Here is a 19,541-nt window from a genome sequence, read left to right on the forward strand (position 1 = left end):
ACCCCACAGGCAATACACCAACATCTTCAGAAAACAACACTATTATCTGCAAAATGATGGTTACCCAACTCTTATGTGCACACCACGCAACAAACAGCACAGGAAGCTCTTGAGACCAAAACTTACCTGCACCAGGATGCGAGGCCTCTGAGAGGAGGGGAAGGGAACTTTGTGCATAAAATGAGAGATGTGCCTGGGAGGAAGAAGAATTGGGGGACATGAGGCTGAAAATAACAGCAGTGGGCGGCTGAGTAATCCGTCAATGCAGCCCTCTCAGAGGGGCACGAATTATGAGCAGCAGTAAAATATAAAAAGCATGAATCTCCTGTCACACATCACCTGACCAGAAGAATGTCAAGTAAATATCCAGCCTTAAAAAACCTTAACGCTGGTAGAAAGAACAGCTGCTGGTGTGTGTTCTTCTTACTAATTTTTCTTTTGTTTGTCTGAATATCGAGGAAAACTGAAAAAGCTGAGATGCTTACAGAGCACAGACACAAACATTTCAACTACAACTTCCTAAAGTAAACATTAGGTTTTGCCGTCAGTCCCTCAGAGGATTTAGTAAGGGGTGACGCCATATCGTAAGTTCCTGTACAAGAATGTTGCACTGCTCTCAACTTAAACTACTAACTGTCTGAACTGTCAGGTGCTGCAGCATTTTCAGAGAACAGAATATATATTCCCTTCGATATATATGTTTAACACTGACAATTACAAACCAAGTGTGAAGCGGGTTCTGGATCAAAAATCAAACTTAAGGCAAGAGTCAAACAAAAGTGTGCCGTGCTAGAACTGTGCTAATACCTCCAAGCAATTTTAGCAACATTGCTTTATTAAAATTGCAGGGAGCTGTTAGCACAGTGTGTGGATCTTTTGCTTGACTCGTGCCTTAAGAATGACAATTAGCAGGAACACCGCAGAAAAACAGAGAGGACTCACTTCTCGATGGGCAGGGCATGAGGGCCAGAGATGGAGTAGCGGTAGAGGAATGTGAGGAACTTGCGGAAAGCGTCAAAGAAGGGCCAGTGGGAGAGCAGACAGATACACTTGTTGGTGTGGATCGAGCGGGGGTTGGCGGTGCTGCTGGTGGCGGCGGTGCTGTCAGTGGCTGCAGCAGCCGTAGTGTTGGAGGGGGAGGAGGGTTTGTGTGGATTCTGGTTCAGGAGGCCCAGCTGGGAGAGCTGCTGATCGGTCAGACACTCCTGCGGGAACGGCTCGTAGAACTGAATGGCAGCACCGTACACCTGAAACAGGAGACACGTTGGTCGCACAGCTCACCATCAGCCGTCAGTGCAGTTTCGGGATAAACATACAGTAAAAAGCCACGGTGCATCGCTTCATTGTTTATGATGTGACAATGCTACAGTTAGACATGTCTCCATGTTGGATTTTCTTTCAAATGTTGTACTGGCAAAATAAATGTGCAGGTCAGAGGTCACCACACCTTAGCTTGTCTTGAATGCACCTCTTACTTAATCTGTTAGTTTCAATTAAAACAATTCATCTGCCAATTTTTCCTCTTATTAACTTATTGTTTAGATTATAAAATGTCAAAAATGACATGAAAAAAAATTCAATTTACAAAAATTTCAATTCAATTTAAAATAAGGCAAAGAGTAGCAAATATTCTCCAGTGAGCAGCTGTAATTGGTGACTGTTTGTATTTCTACTTAGGAAATTAACTAAAACAAATAATCAATTATCAAAATAAAGTATGTGCTTTCAAGCTTGTATTAGCCAGTTATCTACAGTCCTGTTTGTATAAACACACAAACCCTCAAAAACACACTTACTTCTGTACTTAAGGGGAGCCTTATTGACTCATAGCACGCAACACCAACTTAAATCAGACTAATTCAAACCTTAATCCAAACTCAAGCAGCTCTTGTTTAAATGATATTATATTATACTGTATTGTATTGTATTGTATTGTATTGTATTGTATTATATTATATTATATTATATTATATCCAGAAGAAGTGGCTTCAAGTCCAACAGATGACCTGGACAAACAAATTGAATGAAAAGCAAAAGACAGTTTAGAAACATCTATGCTGCCCTCTGAAATCATCCCTGCACTGTTAAATAAATGGAAACATCAATAAGCATAGAAATAAAGTGAGTATAGTGCATCACTGTTTAACCTTTATTGTACATCAATACCATGAGGGCCAACTGTGGCCAAACAAACAGCAGTGAGCTGAGCCAGTATCAACACTAGGCCAAATAAATCCCCTCTGCTTCCTGGAAATATGAGACTTTCCCAATTCATGCACAGATCAACGCTAACAGGCTTATCTGCTGGCCGGGCCCCTCGTGTGGGTCGGTTTTAAACAGTTTCCCCCAAAAAGCCACCAACAAACTCCTCAAACCTTTATTTGCTGCTGTGCTCAGAAATGAGCATTATTAGCTGAACATTATTGTGTTTCTACTCTTTGAATGACAATCCGACCTGTTTTTTTGAAAGAGATGTAAAACATTTATGGTGTTGTTTTGTTTTGTTTTTTTTATCTTTCAGGGCAAAGACATTTAATCAATCCCCACCTATTCAAAGTCATTCTGGGCTGGTTTAGTTTTACTCTGTTATAAACAACCAACACACAATACACTTACAAATACTCTCAAAGAAAAAGAAGATGATGATGAAAAAAGACAATAACATGACAGTTTGTTCGGGCAGTGGTGGAAAGTAAATAGTCAAATACTGTTCTTAAATACAGTTTTTAGGTACTTGTGCTTTACTTGTATTTTCATTTTCTGCTACTTTACATATCTTCTCAACAATATTTCTTATTTCCACTGCACTACATTTATCTGACAGCTATAGTTTCTAGTTACTTTGCAGATTTTTTTTTTTTTTTTTTAACAAAACGTCATTTTTTTTTCTAAAAACAGGATGCACTGTTGCAGATTTAATGATTCAACAGCACATAAAGTAGTTCTAATTTGCTCCACCTTGATCATCATCAACAGTAAAATGCTGCTCATGTGTTAATGCATTAGGAGTAATAATCCAAAAGCCTAATGTGTAGTTATGTAACACTGACAGCATTGCTGTTGCATTTAGATGTGGGTGGGCAACTAGGACACCCTTTAACCTGGATCTTGTGCATGCAGAGGTGAAGGTTACGATTACGAGAGTGAATGTAGTTAACAGAGGGTTCTCATGAGGATAGAAACACAGTGATTTGTGTGTAACATCGGTCAACAGGTGACGCCCTCAGTTAAACATGGAGTCTGCAGACTGCCAGAGTCCTGTTGAGTCTCCCTCTGACCTTGGCCAGTAAAACACAAATCAGCACACACACTGTCCTCACTAAATATCCCCCTGCATGAGCTACAGCAGGCCCTCCAATCTCACATGCAAACGCACACACAAGCACCTGTACACACACAAACTTGACTCAGCAGCACTGGACCGCGGAGGGTCTGGCACCGGCGATGGCTCCTGACCCCTGACTGGCCTTGTTCAGCAGAGGAGCTGCTATCTAAACACCAGTAGGCTTTGGATGTTACCTGTTTTCAATCACAATTGTGTTTCACCACATAATTCACCAAAATGTGTCAACAAGAGTCTCGTTCCCAACTGAGCCACCTTCCAAACCCACAAACCAGCACAGTGAGACGGGGCTTGTGCTTTGATTTGGAAACCAAGAATGTGTGTGTGTGTGTGTGTGTGTGTGTGTGTGTGTGTGTGTGTGTGTGTGGTGACTCAAGATGGATAAATGTTTCTCTGAGCTACACAGATGTTGTTTGGATACATTTGCATGTGTGTTTCTTTTACACTTGTACAGATTGAGGGAATCATGTACATGTCACATTTACATGTGTAATATTTAGTTTGAACTCAAGGAACTGCATCTGCAGTCTGGTGACAGTGTAAACAAACTGTCATGAAAGACATGAAACATGAATTTGAATCGAAATAAATAGTAGAGACACTGACAACATGGGCAACATATTTTAGGTGCCTTGAAGAGGAATTTTGTTTCCTCTGCTCTGCTTGAGGATCACTTGTGGCAGCACTATCCAAACTCTGAAGGAAGAAACAGAGAAAACTTCCCGATAAGATGTTGGATCAACCAGTCAGCTCAGGTCCAAACTGCTAAGGTTGCTTCTGCAAAGGTTATTTTCATTATCAATTAATGAACCCGTTCTTTTCTGAATTAATCATTTGGTTTGTAAAACATCAGGACGCAGTGAAAAATGCATTACAATCTGATTTGGTTTGTCCTTTTGCCAGTAATGGAAAGTGAGAATGATAATCAGTCTAGCCTCCTAATTACTGGTGTAAGACTTTTACTTGTGTTATAAACAACAACATGACTCAAGTTAAAGACACAGTTGAACAGACAGCTGACAAAGACGGAGGAAGTTACAAACCAAAAGTAACGAGAGCAAACCATATTCAGGTTTCTTAAAACTGGGAATAAAGCTTATCCAAGCCTCTGAAACTGGGATATGATGTTTGTTTGTGCGTGCATTACTGTGAATGAGTGAAAATAAAGAAAGAGGAGAAATATGCATTGTTGTTCTCCGATGAAAACCTCACAGTTTAACAACTTTTCCAGACCAAAAAACAAAGTCTTGTCATTAATGTGGTGTTAATATAGTCACGACTTTATTAATCATTTTATCTATTTTTCTTTTTCAGCCAATAGGCCCATCCTAAAAAAAAAAAAAAAAAATACTAGATGAGGAGATATGAGGTTTTCAACAGACAATGGCAGCATGCATGCCTGACCCACTTTCCCTTCTGGCATGCAGAGCATTGAGGTTTTCTCGTTCCCCGTTGTGGGCATGTCAGCTGTATGGATGGCAGTTATAGTCTGTTGATGAGGTCTAACAGTCACTGCCAGCCTCTCTTATCTGATGCTGCCACTAAGATGGTTGTTAGTCTTCTGGATGAGAGAGAGAGAAAAAAGAGGAATGGAGAAGTGAATCCAGCCACTTCCATCTTACCTTCTCTCCAGAGGCTCCGGTGAGGACAAAGGTGGAAAAAACAGGGAGGGAGTATTTGGTGTTTGCTGGCCAACACTCGATCGTGGCCCCCATGGGGAGGCAGAAGAGGGGGACAGACTCTGGAAGTGGGAATGACTCATAGTCCTCCTCTGGATATCTGCTGAATAAACCTAACAGGAAAACAAAACAGAACAAACAAGCTGAGGACTCAATTTAGAGAGCTGCTGAGTGCAACCTCCCCCCTGTGATTACCAATTAAAAGCTAATGTAGATGCAAAACCGCCTTTCCAGTACACTTAAAATGAAGCAAAACAAGTTCAATTTACCATAATCAGAGTGTTACTGTACAACTTTGCTGAGTCACTGGCTTTGTAATAAGAAATCAGTGCTTGCTAATCAGGCCTTAGGGTAATTAGTCACTGTCAGTGGACACTAACAAGGAGCGATGAAGCAGTGATTTTATTTTATTTTCTTAACTCGGTGCTACATCTAACTTTGGCTCAAGGATGGTGCAGTACAAGCAGCACTAACAATCACAAACTGTGCAAACAGCAGCTTCAGGAAAACAGTTTGTGTAGTGTAAAAACTTGATGCCTACCAAGTGACAAACCTTGAAACTGTCAAACCACTGACAAAGGTTTATTCCTTAAATGTTGGAAAATTGTAAAAGCACATTTTAAAGTGCATATTTAGATACTTTAAGGGGAATAACACACTGCTGTACAAATTTTAATATACACTTCTTAAAATGCTGTATCATTTCACACCTAAGTATTTGAAGAGGAGGCAACTAACTGCTTTACTTTGGACTCTGGGAGCATGTTAAGAGAAGTGCTTCTGTTATTTACCCTCTTTATTTACACTCACTGATATTAAGAAGATGCACAAAATAATACAAATACCTGTTAGTGTAACACAATACAGTTCAGCAGCACCATAAACTACAGCCTCCAAATGGACCATAAAGTTAAATCAACACCTCTGAAACAGTTCCAACAAAAACATTATAAACTTCACGAAGGAGGATTTATTGTAGAGCTGAATTAGAAAGCATTAGTATTAGATAGTTGTACCTTATAAGCTGCCGACTGAGTGCACATGTATATCAATATCATTTCAGTAGGTCCCTGCCAGTTCTCCACCCTTATGAATTACTAAACTGTATCGTGCACACTGGGAGATGTCCTGTGTATGCACTGCTCTACAGCTACATGTGTTTGTGCACATTTGTATTTGTCATTTCATTCCAAAATGAAAACCATGTTTTCACCAGCAAAACAAACTGAGCTTGTTCCATTCTGGATTTGTCTAGAAACAAAGTCAGATGTTGCAAAACACGTCTGTCTCAGAAACTCAAAGCTCGATGCGTGCTGGATATTTTTTTTCTGGCCGGAAAACATTGAAAATAAACTTCATTTCTTTGAGCTGACTCATCCAAAGCATTAGTGAAAAACAGATAGGATCGCTCCGTTCACAGTCTGCTGCATATTCAAGACATGTATAACAAAACACCAGCCAGCCAATCTGAGGGTGTGCCAAACACAGTCACACTAAGCTAACAGTGTTATCAGAAAACGACAATCTTCTGTCAGTGTTTTTGGCACTGAAAGGTCAGATGGATTTAACAGTGAAATAAACCTCATATTACCACTACATACTGTGTATGGGAACCATTTAAACCTTATAAAGAGGAAGAATATTGGCGTGCAGAGGCTTATCCCATCACTCCAAATCTGAGGCATCAACATGCTTCGACAAGCCTGAGCATGCAAGTGCAGCTGTAGCAGAATTTCCTCATGCAGCCAGGTTCCCCTGCAGCAGACCCTCCTCTCTAGAGACATTTCTGCAGCAGCTCAGTTGTAACACATACAAAAACAGGTAATATTTTTAATGCCATAAAGATTTATCACTCCAAAATTAACTGATTAACTCTTTAGAACAACTTCTCCAATTTACTGTTCATATAACTGCAGGCAATCGCCATATACAGTACTAGTCATTCCATTCAAGTGAATAGGAAATGTCTCCACAATTTTGTCTGAAATCCCCCTCATTCTCTGACTGTTCGGTTTTTCTCACACAAGAAGCTAGTGATTATGGGAAAAAGTGAGGAAGGAGAGAAAGTATTTACAGACAACATGTTATTGGATATCATGCATCACCAGGAACAGGAGGTACACATCAGTATTTGGATCTGTGTGCACCAGTAGTTATGGGATTAGGAAGGCTTACCTGCTTTGTAAGCTATTGTGTTGGTTTTGGCCACAGACTTCTTATAACACAGGTAGACAGAGGAGCCCCACTGAAAACAAGAACAAAGTGGGAAAAGTTAGCATGTTGTCCCTTTGGGCCAGTGAAGAAATGGATAATCTCTAGCTCCATCAAATCTGGACCAACAGTTGAGTTACTCCCTTAAAAAGCTGAAGTAATGATAATCACTTTAAATTACAACCACCATTAAACAAGTTAGAAAAATGTTTTTAAAAGGAACATTTAAGTGTTTTTGTGTTTTTAGCCCATTATGACTCAACACCAGATGAAAATCCTGTTGTTTTCCTGATCTCATCTCACTTTGCTGCAGTAATGACTGTTACCTTGGTGTTATGCTACTGTTTTTAACTACAGAATTACGAATACTAATACACTACTGGCCATTTTCAAAAGCAAGTTTTTAGACCTTTTTTCCCTCTTCCAGAAAATTATTGTATTTGAATTGCATCAGTACAATATGAAAATGTAGAGGTTTAAAACTGTAGATTCAACTCATCATTGTCAACTTTTTACTTTTCTAACAGTAACATTATCAGCTGGACAACCTCCTTGAGGATGCATTCAAGGATGCACCCAAATGTAAGACTTGACAGTCAGCTGCTGATCATAAAAACCTTTCAAATGCAGTTAACAATCAAATTAATTTCACAAACTCCAAAACTTGTTTGTCACCTGGGCTTTGATCTCTCATTACATTTCTTTGGATGCAGCACTTTAGCAGCCAACAACAGTCTCTGGCTGAATCTGAACCAGTGATGTTGCGACTACATGGTGAGTGTCTCAAACTTCGAGGCCACCAGAATTTAGTTCACTGTGATGAAATTGCTGTTTGGAAAAATTAAGTTTGGTTTTAAAGGGGCTATTTGTAGGTTTTCTCTGCCATTGAATGAGGTTTCTTGCCTGGAGCAGGTGGTGGTTGCTGTTGCTTGACAAGAGCTTTGGCAATAGTTGTCTTTAGAATGAAGAGGTTATAATACGCCCTCTTAGCAGCGCTATGTCTTCAGGGTAGACTGGAGGCAGCTAGAGACAGCTCTTGGCGAGTAAAGGAAAGATTGATGCTAAACTCATGTTTCTTCTTGCAAACACTGGCTATGTAGCAATAGCAAAACTTACAAATAGCTCCTTTAAAAATGAACACTTCTTCCACCACAAAAGCCAGTCACAATAATTATCAATAAAATAATAATTAAATAAATAAAATAATATATTATCCCTCCAACAATTTAGACATACCAAAAGTCTAACTGATTGAGGTGCAGCTAGCAACTTAGCCAGTAGCATGTAGAGAGAAGCGATGATACCAAGGATAAACAAACATTTGTTATAATTAGTCACGGTGAGAGGAAGTGGGTCTTTGGCGACTACAAGTCACATTAAATCTTTAACACCCTGAAGCTCCCAGAGCTGCGCTGAAATATTAAAATGATCTTCACAGCTCCTACATTAGTCAGACTGAAAAATTAGTGTAGCTAAATCCCAATTTTAGCGTAGAATCTTCATCCTCTCCTTCATGCACCACAAGTCTCTGTAGAAAATATACTAACGCGAAGCATTTGCTTGCAAAGATTTTAAGACACACGTGCAGCCACATATAGCTCCTCAGGGGGGTCGCCTGGTCTATAAAATACCAAATGTAGACCAAGCTACACAGGAAAAGTTTTTTTACTCTGTGTGTGTGTGTGTGGTTGGGTGGGGGAGAGCGAGAGAGAGAAGCCAAGAGACATAAAGAAAATATGACAAGGAAGAGGTAAGAGAGAGAAATATTCTTAAACAGCACAAATACTGGGTGCGGAGGAAACCAGGCACACAAAGCTCAAGGGACTCCACTTCCCTCTTCAAAAAGAAACAAGACTGAAACAGCATAAACACACACAGTATTAAAAAAAACTTCCTGAGGCAATGTAGGACGGTTTTACACAATTTTCCATAATTGGATGCACTAACCAGTTCAAGCAGCCAACCCAGTGGCTGGAAACTCTCCTAACTACTGAAAAAACACAATTAACTCTGAGGTAGAATTAACAGGTGAGCTGCAGTCTATTTTTCATCCTCTGTCCTGCACAAAAGACACAGATAAGATCTACTTAGCTCGAGGCTGAGATTTTTTCCAACACAACTGCATCATTTTGAAACAGAAGAATCTGTCAGGCGTGCTCATTGTCATTGCAAAAAGGCTCAATGTCATCTTGTTTTCCTGACTAGTTCCCAAAGCTCATTTCACCACTTTAAGACTCTCCTTTAAAACACTTGGAGAAGGATTCAAGACTTCTGAATCCCAGAATCTTGACATTTTGAATTTCAGGCAAAGATCTGATAAGATGAGCTACAGTCTGCTGAATTCAAAATGTCATGAAGTAACATTAAAGAAGAAACTATGTTAATACTTCATGTTCAAAACACTCTAGAGGTTTTCTGTAATGAAGACTCAGAAGGATTCTTGGACCCACTTACTGTCAACCTGCAACCTCTACTTCAGCTACCCATTTGCTTCAGAGCATGAACAATTAAAGCTTGCTGTATGTGGACACAAATATAGTTTGTTAATAAATAAGGTGTATCAATGCCACTTTTTTGTATCCATGCTCTGGGCGTAGACATTGGTCTCTTTGCTGCTCCTGTGACTGATTTCTCTTCATATTATTGTTGCATGTTTTTGCAAAAAATGGCGGCTATAGAAAGATCAAAAGATTTTTGACTCTGAGGGACTGACACCAAAATTTTATGTTTATTACTGACGTATCAAAACTCCATTGCAGTGGCATCTGGTGGCCTAATGATTAAAGTCCATACCACATTACTGCAAGGTCCACAGGTTGAGTCACGGCCACAGCACCTGTCTTTGTCTAGACTGTCAAATAAAGGCAAAAATGCCAAAAAAGACAAATATAAAACCTCTATTGTAGATGCTAGAAATACGTAGACTTGACCTCACCAGACAAAATGTAACAAGAACATTGTGAAAAGCTTTTTTTTAACAATGATGAAGAACTGTAGCGGAGAAATTGATACAACAGGTTTTTTATACATCAGTGTCTCTCTCACCATGCTGCTGTTGAGATTCTTCTCCACCTTACAGAAGGTGTGGGGAGGTGTCTCCCCCTTGCTCGGGATGATGATGCAGATGTCAGTGACAGCCAGGGCGGCGTGCGGCTGACTCTCGGGCGCCCGGCGGTAGGTGACATAGATGCGCTGGGAGGAATTGCCACTGATATTGGCCGGGCGACCGGAGGGTGTGGTCTGGATGAGGTGGCAGCCCTGCTTTAGTCGCTCCTTCCACTCATACAACACGCTAGAAAGGGGGGGGGGGGGGGGGGGGGGGCAGAAGGAGGCAGTCAGCCAAAAAAACAAACAAACAAAAAAAAAAACATCATCGTGTAGCTATTAGTGTGATTCCCATGTGCAGTCATGATCTCACTGGGCCAATTAGGTGGAGCTCAAAATTTCATTGTAACATTGGGCATTTATCCCAGTTTTTCAGTGGCTCACAGAATGGAGCTGATTAAGCCAAACGTCTGCAATCTTGTAATAAGATCCAGCACAAATGTAATATGTGTTGTGCACCCACTTCTTATCTGTCAACCATCCTTTAAACTGCAGCACACTTTGACAAAACAACTGTTTTCAAATGATAATAGATATTCTTGTGTTGAGAAGTGTTTTATATAAAGATAAAAACTTTTTTGCCTGTACAGAAAAAGGATAGTCTCCTGAGATTAAAAATTTGAATGTCAAAAATAAGAATATATTTATTGCCCATTAACGTTTTTTAATGACAATTTAACTTAATTTTTAACAAATGTGTGATTTAGTGTATCAGCCCTCGAACAGTATATCCCTGTAGGTTCATGTAAAGTACACTGTCAGTAAAAACATATTAAAGCCAGTATAGCCATACAATTACGCAAAAGAGGACACTCACACAAAGCACTTAGAGAACAAGTGCTTAGAATCGTTGCAGCAATTTTAAACATCCCTCTTTGTGCTTCCATTATGCACTTATCATCCATTACTGTGGAACTCAACAAGCATTTTGTGGCACTATCTGAAAGCTGAAAAGAGAACTGAACACAAAGTGGTCAGGTGTGGAGTTTTTTTATTTTGTCCTGTTCCGTTTCAGTGCTCATTGATGTGGTGATTCTGCTCTGTTCACAGCAAGGCCAAAAACTGTGTGCACATTTTACTCTGCTGTTACAGCAGACCAGATTCTGTCAATTCGACCTCTGCCATCAGACCAGTGCAGCTGACATTATTAGAAGAAGTAGAATTTTAAATTGGTTCTTATGTTTGCTAAATGAGATCTTAACACCTCTCCAAAAAGCTGTAGTTGTGAAAGCAGGTCAGGGATTTGTGCAGTACTTTCTAAAGGAGCTGGTCTTGATTTTTGCTGAGATGGCCCATCTCTACTAGAAAAAACATCATAAAACATTGAAACACTTATGAAATAAAACATTCATCCTCAGGAAAAAAAACGAGCAGAGGTCCAATTTCACACAGAAAATGTCGACATTAATGAGTCTGGCTGTTGTTTAGGCCATCAGCTACTAACAGTAATCACAGGGCTCGATGTGTCAGCGTTTGAGTGGAAACCATCTCTGCTTAACAATTTACACACAGGAACCCTGGAGGTGCTGGTGCTCCTCATACTCCTTTCTGATTGTAAGTATTGAATGAAGCCATGTTGATATTAATATAAGCACTGGTCATAGATAATACTAATTATTCCATCTAAAATCTGAGCAACAATTCACAATGAAGTCATGTGGACACCTCACACCCATTTTAAACCCAGCAGGAAAGAAGATCTAAATAATCACCACAGTTTCAAGGTGAGTCCTAATGTTAGTGTCACCAATTCAGTATCAGACAAATGTGAAATATAGTCAATCTGCCCCTCTGTTCCTGAGGTCATGTCACAGTGAAGCTGACATTAATTTATCATTTTCTTCTATTAGACATTGGCATTAGATTGTGTAATGATTAGCATTTAACTTCTTGAATTGTGGCCAAACTTGTTTTATAAGGTCACACTGACTTTGACCTTTGACCATCAAATTCTAAATGGTTCATCCTTAAGTCCAAGTGAATGTTTGTGACCAATTTGAAGAAGATCCCTCAAGGCCTCACTGAGATATTGTGTTCAAGAGGGACGAACGAACAACCTGAAAACATAATGCCTCTGCTATCACAAGCAGGAAGGCATAAAAATGGGCATAAATGATGGCTACACCTGCGCGCGCACACACACACACACACACACACACACACACACACACACACACACACACACACACACACACACACACACACACACACACACACACACACACACACACCTCAGCTTCCCATTAGTCCTACCAGTGTCTGGGAGATGCAGCCCCTCTGGGCTATCAGCACACAGAAGCTGCTGATACCTTCTGAGAGCCTCTGTGTCAGCGCCTGATAAGCACTGCACTCTGTAGAGTCAGAGGCCAGTATTAACCTCCTTAGCATTGTCATCACCAGCCTCCGTCGGGCAGAGGTGTGAGGAGACTGAACACACAGTACTGAATTCACACAGTCCAAAAGATGCCGCTGAGGACAACAGATGGAACGACGTTCCACGCTATTCCCCCTTTTGTTGTAGAATCACCACAGGAAGTGCTGCAAGGCAGATCACTTTTTAAATAGGAGCTGTGCTTCTTTCTCACAATAGCAAGAAACAGCAGAGCAGAGTCTCACAGCAAGAAGAAAACACACAGACACAACAGCAAACGCACTGTCAGCTGATAACAGCAGCTGGTAACCACAAGGAAGGGAAATGGCATTTTTAAACTATTTTATTATATTTAATTGGCCAAACAATTAATCACTTAATTGAACAAATAATCAATTGATTAATTGATAATGAAAATTATTTGTTTGTTGAAGCTCTTGTTTGATTTCAACTGTCTAGAAAATTCTATCACTGTATCTCTACAACAACAGTCTTTGTGTGAGCATCGCCTATAGAAGAAGCAGCCGCAGCAGGTAAGACCACGCTGAGGTGGAAACAACCAAGCATAAAAACTATTCTGGGTATTTGTGTAAGGACACAGATTGTGACACCATCATGAGCATTTCATAGTTTAGCTTGTGAATGTGGAGATAATTATGAGCATAATACAATGTCATGGGAACAGTTGACACCAACATCAGTGCTTTTCTACAGAGTCCTGTCCACAAGTGATTTTTCAATGAAGATGCAGGGACAGGTGATGGTTGAAATTTGAATTACAGTAAAAAGAAATGTGCTTCATACTGACACATTTAAGTTTTTAGATTATTTTCCTGCCTCAAACTAGAAGAGAAATTAAGATGAAGTTAGTTCTTACCCCAGGTCAATGAGTGGCGGCTTGTCGCAACCTCGTCTGTAGCACAGGAAGATCTGGGGCGCCATGAGGCCACCATTGTTGAGATCAGCTGAATGGCCGGTTGGCGTCGTCTCTATGCAGGTGAACCCTGGTGGCACCTCCTCCCCCATCGAGCGGATCACCAAAGCCACGTCGGTGATGGGTGCTTTGGGCTTGGCCGTCTTGTGGCAGACATCATCAAAGTGGATCTCCTGGTCCAACGGCTTGGACGGGTCCGTCAGACCGGCCACTACAAAGTAGTCGGCTACACGAGGGCCTTTGTCCTCCATCATCTCCCATCCCCACCAACTGCCTGTAGGGGGAAGGAAGAAGAGAGACACAGAGACACAGAGAGAGAGAGAGTGAGGATTAATTTTCATTGTGGTAGCAGGTTCAGACAGTTCTTGCGTCCTTGCTATGGCAGTAAAATAAAAATTCATAGTAATAAATCTCAGTGAGGGGAGGCCAGGAGAAGGGTAAATGAAAAGAGAAGTGGGAAATGTGAGGATGAGAGGGGGTATGATTAGGTACAAGGCAGCCATTTACAGTTCAGGCAGTTAGCTGACTGTTTTTCACCAGAATTCATTTACTTCACACGACTAAAGCTAAAGGTTCAGTGTCCCGGCTCAAGGACACTTTGACGAAACCTGTAGAGGACAGGACATTGTTGGTGTTGAGGGCTTTGAACCTTCCTCTAATTCTAAACAGTGGAACAGCACAGTTAAAGCCTGGCAGGCTACACAGACCTGAGTGTGCATTTTAAAAAGGGAGCAGTGAGGTGTTTCTTTACACTTGACATTCTGCCTCAATTACAGGCCTGTCCCACATAAAGACCTGCTGATTAGAAGGCTTGTGATATCATGGAGCCTATTAAGCACAGTGATAAAAGACAAACAGTGGTTCCTTAATATGTCCTAAAAAGGGCACAATATGACTGTACAACATCATCTACAAGTTCTGAAGAAACACTGGCTGAAAGGTGTAACGCCATGGGTGGGTGAACAAGTTAGCACTGCAGAAACACCAGAGATGTCACCTCCAAGTCGAAAAATAATGAAAACAGAACATTTATCAATGATAAAGTTGCCCTCTGCACAATCTGCACCTAATCCAAAGCTGGTCTGAGTGAATGAATGGTGTCTGCCAGGTCTTCTTCACAAAAGTTCAGACTTTATTATCCCAGTTACTGTCAGGAAAAAAAAAAAAAAAAAAGCAGCACAGACACGAGTTAAAGCCGTGATCATCTCAGTCAAACAGAGGCTCACGGGGTAAATCGCTGTTTCAAAGACTCAACAAACACACTCACCGCCCTGTAGGGATAGCAGTGAACCTTAAAGTTCAGTGTTACTTTGATGCAGCACAACACTCACCCGCTGATTGTTTGCTGTGTCACGATCACAGTGCCTTTTCAAAAAAACAGAGGTGTTGGGACCACTGAAGTCAGAGTCAGAGGCAAAACCACTAAAAAGCTTTTGGGCCAGAGTCACGACTGAGAGAAAAATCAATGATGAGAGAAGAAACGATGACATATCTAAAAAGATCCGCTGCTTAAATTTGTGTTGTCTTTTCTTTTTTAAAAGGTACTTTTTTGCATCCTTGATTTGACTTTTAGGATTTGGTTCTATTTTCATGCAATGTGATTTGTTGTGTGTGAAATGATGAACACATCTGTACCAAACACTCACTACAGAAAATGTCTTAGACCATTACATTTATATTTAGTCATTGTGGTAGATGCTTTTATCCAAAGCAACCTACAAGTGAGGCAAATTGGCGTTCTGTGTCCTCTGACAGGAGGAGCTGAGGATTGGACAGCCAACCCTGCCATCAGTGGACAACCCACTCTACCACCCGAGCCACAGACAAAGCCTAAATCTTATCAAATTATAACAAACATGTCACATAAAGAGAGTAACAGCAACAGACTTCTGTACTGCTTCAGGCACACAAAGAAATGCTCGATTTTTGTCCACAAAGATGGAAAATACATCAGGTCCCAAAAATCAAAAATGTAAAACTCAAAGAAGTTCTTATCACTCTAACCATTTTTCAGTCTACTGACATATTTCTTGAGTCTTGTGGCTTTAGTGAAGTTACATAACATTCCTCTTGTCTCTTCTTGACAGAGCAAATCTACATTTTGCATAAATATCTTTTAATACCTTAGCTTTTATTTCTTGTTTTAATCACTCCAGTACATCTCTGTCTTTCATTAATTTTATCCCAACTGTTCTATCTCTATTTTTACTTCCTTTTAATATTGCACCATTTATAATTTTATTTACTTCAGTCCACCTCCTGTCTTTCTGTATTTATTAACTTCAATATTTTATCCTTATTATTTATCCTTTTTCTCCTTTTAAATAACCTACTTTTTCATTCATTCATTATTTCATTTCCTCTAGTGTTTCCTCATGCAAATATGAGATGTATGATAGTGTTTCCACAGTTCCTGTTTTTCTTATGATCCTCTGTCTGACACTGGTGTGTGTGTGTGTGTGTTGGGGGGGGGGGCATTTTTATTATGTAAAGCACTTTGTGTTACTTGTGTTTGTATGAAAAGTGTTATACAAATAAAGTCTGATTGATTGATTGATTAATTGATAAAAGCCTTACAAAATGCTGAAGTGCTGAAGACCAAAGAAATACTCTAAGTCAGTTCTGTGTTACAGTGGATTTGGAGCCTCTGGATGCAGTGGAGTAAAGTCTCAGTCTGCCTCGATGACCAGATTCATCCTTTGAGCCTCAGGGACTCAAGCGCATCTCTGTGTGTTAAAATGAAACTTTACCCCCCCCCCTTTCCCAGTCAGTCATGCAAAAACACAAGAACACACTGGGTTCGTGACAGCTGAAATCAGGAGGTGTGAGAAACGTGTACCTGCACAGCAAGTGCACAGACTGGGTGTAAGAAACAGAACCCATTTCAAACACGTCTTCAGGCTTTCATATAAAAACAGAGTTTTGCGTAGATGGCAAACAGAGGATCTGAAAGCTATTTTCTTTCTTTAAAAACATTCCCTAGTTGGTGTCAGTGACAATTTCTCACTCATTGCAACCAGATTTTGGAATCCAAGAGTTTTCAGAGCCCAGTGTAATTCTGAATAATTCAACTGGACAAACTCTGTGATTCCAACCATATGTAGTAAGAGGGTGTGGGAAGAGAGGTTTAATTAGCAGGGTGTGTTAGCTAGTCTAAATGTGCTGGCTTGGAGGAAAGGTAAAAAAGCTGCCAACTCCAGTATGTGTGATGTTATTTGAGCAAGATTCCAGCTGCCCCCACAGCTACATAAACCACTGTTAGTACCTCCTTTTATCCACCTCACCATCAGAGACCAGTAAAAGTCAAGAAGAGATTTAAGTGACAGAATATTTGACCTCAACCAGTGGATATCCTCTGCATGTCTGCGTTTCTGGTCTGTGTTTGATCAGCTGCAGTGTTCAAACCATTTCGTGTCAAACTTTCTTTGTGACACATGTTGCTTTATAACTGACTCTCAAAAAGCACAAAAATAAAAACAGCAAAGTTATCTTAAATATCAAATCATGTAGATGAGACTCGTCCAGGCTGAAGTCAGCAGCAAAAGGACCAGAATCCCATTTGTTTCTGTCTTTTCTTCAGTTTCTTTATTCTAATGAGAGGTTTTATTCATCATTAGCTGTTTCAAACCCAATATTTGGTAAAGGAAATGGTTTGTTTACACAAATCCTACTAAAGCTGGGTGTTTATTAGTATAATGAAACAATCTTTGTAGGGTCAATGAGCCAAGCTTATATCCAAACAAAGAGCGATTTGTGTTTCTTTCTTTGGCTGTCACGTCCAGCTATTGACAGATGGTGAGAAAATGCTGGTTCACTGTGTTCTGGCGCTTACACTCGGATTACAAATGCATCTCACCTCATCACTTCCTCACTGTGAGAAACTGATGAGAAGACAGTCACAGCACACTGAGTCTATTTTCTGTGCCAAGTGATGTCTGGTCAGCTCTGATAAGGCAGAGGGAGTGAATGGGACCCAGGCCTCTTGTCCATCCATTCCTCATCTGGCAACAAGACTTTCAGAGCTAACCCGGTGTTTTAAATCTACCTTGGTACTGTGGTTATCTGCTGGGAAATAACTGGTCAGACTAAGAGTGACCACAAGAGCTCTAAGGGCCACACATCTGCAAAGCATCCCGACTCCAAGACCACAGTCTGCGTTCAGCTTCCTGTCCAACACGCAGAGCAGGCTCATAAAGGTCCCTGGGACACTTGCATTACAACACATTGGTGTAACACCCAGGAGACCGGATGTGGGACACATGTTCACTTCTCTTTCAGACGTCTTTACTTGGGAATTGAGCGCAATAAAAATACACAAAATACAAAAGAGACTTGTCTCTCATCTCAAAATGAAAACAGGTCCCCTGCAGCACTGATGCCAGAGGAACCTCAGCTGGTTTAAACAGTTATGCTTCACATCTTCTGATTTAAACTCATCATCACATATTTTTACTACAACACCCATGATTCAAGCTTTCATCATCTGCTTATGATGGAGCGATAGAACAGCTGAGGCGCAGGGAAAACAACACCATAAGTGAAATAGAAAATGATAAGTCCGAGAAGCTTGTGGTGGTGGAACAAACACACACATTCCTATTACACCTTCACGTCTGCTCACAACAACCCATAAAAAGCCTGCATGTGAGCATGAGTCTGGAGAAGCTGAAAGGCTGATGGACAGCCTGAAGACGAGGTAAAACGTCTATGAAGTTGTGTGTGTGTGTGTGTGTGTGTGTGTGTGTGTGTGTGTGTGTGTGTATGTGTGTGTGTATAAGCACAAGGTGCTGGGGTCACATTCTTGTGTTTTACAGACATAATGAAAGGCAGAGACTAATGTATTCAGCATGTGAGGTTTTAAGTCCGGTTCTGTTCGAGGTTCCTGCCTCTTAAAAGCCACTGCCGCCAAGTGCTTCCTCAGTGTCAGAACTGTTGGGTCTCTGTAACCGATGCTATAAAGCGTACGGTCTGGACCTGCTCTATTTGACAAGTGCCATGAGATAACTTCTGTTGTGATTTGGTGCTAAATAAAAACTGACTTGACTGACTGCTCCTCATTATAAAACATCCACAGCCCATGCTGACAATATAAAACAAACTAGCTATAACATCATGCAATGTGTAATGAAATGAAGGGTGGATTCAGGCAGGGTGTCGCCCAGTGCAGCAGCTATCTTGTTACTTGCAAATGACTGCTGCTTTATTGACCCAGAGGGATTTTGCATGAGACTCGACTGACAAAAAACAGATCTGGGTATCATTTCAGGGAATATACAGTAAGTGCAGTAAATTCCTCACAAAACTAAAAAAAAAAAAAAAGCTGATGACCTAATTTATTGCTGCCCCATGCAAAACGGTGGAGAGCTCAGCAGTGTCACCTCCCGTTAACACTGACTACAGAGCCACATGACGAGCCAAAGAATGACATTCATCCTTGCCATGTTGTCAGCCTGCTAAAAATACAATGCAAACCAAAGCAGCAGCACTGTGGCACACATTACATAAGGATTACATATATATATATATATATATATATATATATACACACACAGTATATGTGGGACAATCCTGGACTCCCACTGCAATCAAACCGCCTCTTGTCTTCAACCCGCTCTCTCTGCCTGCCCTATATTTCAAGAATAAAAGAAATCAATATTGCTGAGTTCACGACAGAGACGCAGGTGACTGGATGAAAAATAGATTCTGGATTTCACAGTCCCTGCTTTCACTGAGTCATCAGCAAAGCTTCTCGTAAAGGTGATTGGGAGGTTTTATGGGTTATGCAACAAAAACTGATCCAGAATATTCTGCATTTACATGATGAAACCTGGAATACAAAACAATCTTACCCTTACCTTACAGATTACATTGAACAAAAAGCCTGGAATTTAGGTGCAT

At 40.6% G+C, this 19,541-nt stretch overlaps 1 protein-coding gene across 4 annotated transcripts in view; it reads right to left on the reverse strand.

Annotated features, from left to right (window-relative positions):
- The window catches only part of LOC139628139 (C-myc promoter-binding protein-like), a 71,659-nt gene that overhangs the window by 40,744 nt on the left and 11,374 nt on the right, over positions 1–19,541 (reverse strand). For all 4 annotated transcript variants that reach the window (XR_011692700.1, XM_071489523.1, XM_071489524.1 and 1 more), the window contains 6 exons: positions 13,587–13,917; positions 10,279–10,525; positions 7,198–7,267; positions 4,966–5,135; positions 943–1,247; positions 127–193 (listed from right to left, as the gene is read on the reverse strand). Coding sequence is in view for 3 of the 4 variants with exons in the window: in XM_071489523.1 (XP_071345624.1) it covers positions 127–193; positions 943–1,247; positions 4,966–5,135; positions 7,198–7,267; positions 10,279–10,525; positions 13,587–13,897 (1,170 nt within the window). In the remaining variant the exon portion in view is untranslated. The remainder of the gene's footprint in view (positions 1–126; positions 194–942; positions 1,248–4,965; positions 5,136–7,197; positions 7,268–10,278; positions 10,526–13,586; positions 13,918–19,541) is intronic.

The sequence above is a fragment of the Trachinotus anak genome, unplaced genomic scaffold (genome assembly GCF_046630095.1).
Source record: "Trachinotus anak isolate AG129_WGS33_773 ecotype Australia unplaced genomic scaffold, CSIRO_AGI_Tana_v1 ptg000011l, whole genome shotgun sequence".
NCBI lineage: Eukaryota > Metazoa > Chordata > Actinopteri > Carangiformes > Carangidae > Trachinotus > Trachinotus anak.